General features: G+C 33.0%; 1 protein-coding gene across 1 annotated transcript; it reads left to right on the top strand.

Annotated features, from left to right (window-relative positions):
- The first annotated feature begins 594 nt into the window (after positions 1 to 594).
- GJE1 (gap junction protein epsilon 1) lies at positions 595 to 3,276 on the top strand. Its single transcript, XM_040448638.1, has 3 exons — positions 595 to 827; positions 1,513 to 1,695; positions 2,230 to 3,276. Exons 1-3 carry the CDS (start codon positions 789 to 791, stop codon positions 2,623 to 2,625), a joined length of 618 nt encoding a protein of 205 aa, XP_040304572.1. The 5' UTR covers positions 595 to 788; the 3' UTR covers positions 2,626 to 3,276.
- The last annotated feature ends 85 nt before the right edge of the window (positions 3,277 to 3,361 follow it).

Genomic DNA, 3,361 nt, shown 5'->3' with positions numbered 1-3,361 from the left:
TAATGCCTAGCAGACAATGTATCTACTGAAGGACAAAAGAAAGGAAGACAGGATTGTTCACAGATTTGTGCCAGATCCCGGTTTTATCTTGGTTGGTAGGAAACTATCTTTTACTTAGAATAGAGATCTAACCACAGATTTTGTTATGTCCATGGTAAGCATTTGACAAGAAGATAAATATGGCAACACATCAGTAATATCCGATGCTGTAACACCTATCATAATCTGTTACAATTTCTTAAATGTCCCAGAAATTAGTTCTATTCCGTAAAGGTAAACAAGAAAGAATCAGGAATATTTTCTATGTGCTTATCTTTTCAGATACACCGAAATGGAGGGGGAGGGGGAAAAATCACTTGACATTTTGGAGAGAACTCTAAGCTTAAGAGTCCACTGATTTACCAGTAGGCAATTCTCAGGTAACTGAGAGGCACTGAGTGTTCAGAGCCCTTGTTGAGCTGGCCTCTTGCTTTGCTAGCATCACCGTCTGGCTGGCTGGCTATGCTGACAGTGTAAGTCAAGGGATTATTAGATTGAACACATGCCCTCAGCTTTTCTTTGTTTTTGTTTTGCTTTGGGACAGAGATAGGAAAGTTGACTGGGGCCCCAGAGATCTATGAAAAAAAAAAAAAAAGACAGAAAAGGAGGAGGGGAGAGAAATTTGCAGTGATAAGTGTTTTCTGCTGTAAGAGTCATGGGAGAATATGAGTTTGACTCTGGCAGAAGCAAAGTGGCAATGTGGGTCAAGAATTAACCCACAGGGATGCCAGGATAGCAACTCCTGAGACATGTCTCTAAATTACATCAAAAACTTCTATGAAGGATGTGTAAGTATTACGCAAACGAAAAACAAACAAAAATAATTGTTTGAGTCTTGTCTTGTATTTTAATCTGATTTGCATAAGTATTGATGAATGAGAACATCTACATATATGGAGAATAATATAAACATCAACCATATACTTCAAAATATGCTGAATTTAAAACTATATCCTGAATAATTCAGGAAGTACTTTTAGCTATTAGTGTTTTAAAGTAGCTCACTATCTCTCAATTCAATAATTAAGAAGCAGAAAATAAGCTGTAATGACAATTAAATAAACATCATTTGGTTGTTAAGATAGTATGCATACCAATGAGTTTAATGTTAGATTTGTTATCTAATTTTCTGAAAGAGGTCCCAGATATTCTAAGATTCTCTTGATTTTATTGCAGAAGGATTAGGGGGGTAAGGATATTCATTGAATTCAGAGCTGTTTAAATATTTCCAAAATTGTACATTGATTAGCAACGTGTCCCTGATAGTTGCATTTCATATTTTCAGAGTTAAAAGGGCTGGGCAATCTCATAATGCAGAATTTGTATTGGGCTTAATGATGTCTAAAGTTATATCTTGCTTCAGAAATTCATGAATATTAAATATTTTTAAATGTGATCAAGAAAACATCCTTTAACATGTGCTTCTTTAATGTTTGTTGTCAAAACGTTTTTTTCTCCTAAAATCACTAACAGGTGAAGCCTCCAACTGTGATTGGTCAATTCCACACCCTATTCTTTGGATCAGTAAGAATGTTCTTCCTTGGTGTGTTAGGCTTTGCGGTCTATGGGAATGAGGCTTTGCACTTCAGTTGTGATCCAGACAAAAGAGAAATAAACCTCTTCTGTTATAATCAGTTCAGGCCAATCACTCCACAGGTAAGTTTTTCTGTGGGCACGTAAGCCTTACTCTACACTGGATAAAAATTGGTTTCTTTTTAAATGTAAAATAATGTCACAATAAGATGAAGAATGTCCTAACAGGCATTGTTTGTAGAATTATTACTTTTTCTCTAACTGGCTGTATATTTCAGGTGAATTAATATGAGTTGGCCAAGAGTTTCTTCCATCTCCAGAATTCTGTTATCTATTGATGTTAGAATTATACTCTAGACCTGTAATTAGAATATGGAAATTGGGTAGCTACTAAAATAAAGTACTTCATTATAATTAATAATTGGTAGATGATGACAGCAAAATATGACATTTTCACAATCACTAAGATGTTTAACCTTTTAAATATCTTAGTAAGTAAACATGTTCAATAATACTATCTTCATTATATTATTTTTATTGCTTGCAAGACTTATGAAACATAGAATTCTTGTTTGCTTCTGTTGAGAGACAGTCTCTTTAGGGTGTTTTTGGTAACATGTGGATTGATTTGACTAAGATATTTCTGACATACTTTAGGTGTTCTGGGCGTTACAACTAGTGATTGTCCTGGTTCCTGGCGCTATTTTCCATCTTTATGCTGCATGTAAAAGCATCAATCAAGAATGCATTCTTCAAAAGCCTGTCTACACTGTGATTTATATCCTCTCTGTTTTATTAAGAATTAGTCTAGAGGTGATAGCATTTTGGCTTCAGATTCACCTCTTTGGTTTCAAAGTTAAACCTCTCTACTTGTGTGATGCTGGATCTTTTGGGGAAAAATTTACTATTATAAAATGCATGGTGCCAGAACACTTTGAGAAGACCATTTTTCTCATTGCAATGTATACCTTTACTGTAATTACAGTAGTATTATGTGTTGCTGAAATTTTTGAAATCATATTTAGAAGATTATGCTTTCTAATTAGGCAATGACCAAAAGGTTGACTACCTGCCGATATGCCACAATTCTTTATCAGTCATGTTCATTTAGTTTCATCTTATTCACTAGTCAGTGAAATCTCAATTTCACACATAAATATCTATTCTTTAAACTTATCTCAGTGTGTCTAAACTTTATGTCTAATACAAAATAGAATACTAAGTTCCAAGGCGAGTATTCTTGAACAAAGATTTCATTCTATTTTAATTTTGTCACATATTAGAAAATATATACAGAACTAATGTTAATTCTTTTTAAAATAGAACTTGTATAGAGTTCTCACACATATAACATCTTAATCACAGTATTTTGTGGCCAGAGAAGTTTTATTATCTCTTCTACAGAGTGGAAAATTGCATCTTAGGGGGGTTAATATGTATGCCCAAAGTCATACAACCACATTAGAATTAAGATCCCCTAAATATAAAGGCTAAACACTTTTGGCTAAACTTTGAGGGTGTAATTATATTTGCATTCATATAAATATAACTTATTTAAGTGCAAAAGTTGTAAGTTAATTATTAAAAGTCATTCTATAGTTTGATCACTAACTTAAAGAAATGGAGTAATTACATTTTTAATATTATACTGTTTTCTTGAAATTTTTAACATCAAATGATATGGTAATATAGCCACCAAATAAATTAAAAATGCTATGGCAAATATTGTGAATGGCTTCCTTCTTTCTTTTTTTTTTTTTTAATGTTTATTTATTTTTGAGGGGGGGGG

Source organism: Herpailurus yagouaroundi, unplaced genomic scaffold (genome assembly GCF_014898765.1).
Source record: "Herpailurus yagouaroundi ecotype Mexico unplaced genomic scaffold, PumYag 198, whole genome shotgun sequence".
Classification (NCBI taxonomy): Eukaryota; Metazoa; Chordata; class Mammalia; order Carnivora; family Felidae; genus Herpailurus; species Herpailurus yagouaroundi.
This window is presented reverse-complemented; position numbering and strand designations above follow the sequence as displayed.

Excerpts from the sequence above, each read along its gene's own strand:
- GJE1 (XM_040448638.1), top strand. The coding sequence starts at position 789 with ATGTCTCTAAATTACATCAAAAACTTCTATGAAGGATGT. Across the intron at positions 828-1,512 it reads AAAACTTCTATGAAGGATGT|GTGAAGCCTCCAACTGTGAT; the intron begins GTAAGTATTACG and ends AATCACTAACAG. Across the intron at positions 1,696-2,229 it reads TCAGGCCAATCACTCCACAG|GTGTTCTGGGCGTTACAACT; the intron begins GTAAGTTTTTCT and ends GACATACTTTAG.